At 61.1% G+C, this 697-nt stretch overlaps 1 protein-coding gene across 1 annotated transcript in view; it reads right to left on the reverse strand.

The window, feature by feature from the left end:
* Positions 1–259, reverse strand: part of HSPB1 (heat shock 27kDa protein 1) — a 2,427-nt gene extending 2,168 nt beyond the window's left edge. Inside the window, 2 exon segments of the mRNA XM_008594581.1 lie at positions 1–67; positions 70–259. Of these exon segments, the coding sequence (XP_008592803.1) occupies positions 1–67; positions 70–162 (160 nt within the window). The 5' untranslated portion in view covers positions 163–259.
* Positions 260–697: the final 438 nt, after the last annotated feature.

The following is a 697-nucleotide window of genomic DNA, read 5'->3' on the forward strand; positions in this document are numbered from 1 at the left end:
CCGGCCAGCCGCTGGTGCCGAACCACTGCGACCACTCCTCCGGCAGCCGCGGAAGCCCGAAGGCCGATGCTCGAAGAGGCGGCCGTGGGCCGGGTACCAGTCGCGGAAAGGGTCCCAGCTGGGGCTCCGCAGGAGCGAGAAAGGCACGCGGCGCTCGGTCATGCTGGCTCCACTCGGCGCGTCCGACTGAGGTTCGGAGAAGTGCCGGGCGCTGGGCTCGGCCGGGCTTTTATGGCTCCCTGGCCGGGTATTTTTAGCAGGCGGCGTTGCACGTCTCTATTAATGGCAATGACTGGCTGGGGTCCGCCCCTCCCCCTGCATTCCTCCCCCTGCTCACGGGGGCGGTGGGCGGGGCGAGGAAGGTTCTGCCCACATCTGGAAACTTCTTTTGTTTTAAAAAAAACAAATGACTGGAGCCCGGTGTTGAAGCAGTGGTTGTTGGAGCACTGCCCAGTGGCGGGCACTCGCCAGGCCTGGGCGCTAAATCTCTGTAGGTGGTGGCCTGTGGCCAAGGAGGACAGACGAAGAGAGGCTGGGTTACTTGTCCCAGGCTACACAACTAGGAAGTGGTAGAGTAAGGATTTGAACCACAGGGTGTCTGTGATGGATGTGACATCAAGTAATCTGTTGTGGTCGTTGGAGTGGGGACTCTGGACAGTCTTGGGCTCTGCCACTAAGTGGATGAACTTGTGCAAGC

Source organism: Galeopterus variegatus, unplaced genomic scaffold (assembly GCF_000696425.1).
Source record: "Galeopterus variegatus unplaced genomic scaffold, G_variegatus-3.0.2 Scaffold164, whole genome shotgun sequence".
Lineage (NCBI taxonomy): Eukaryota > Metazoa > Chordata > Mammalia > Dermoptera > Cynocephalidae > Galeopterus > Galeopterus variegatus.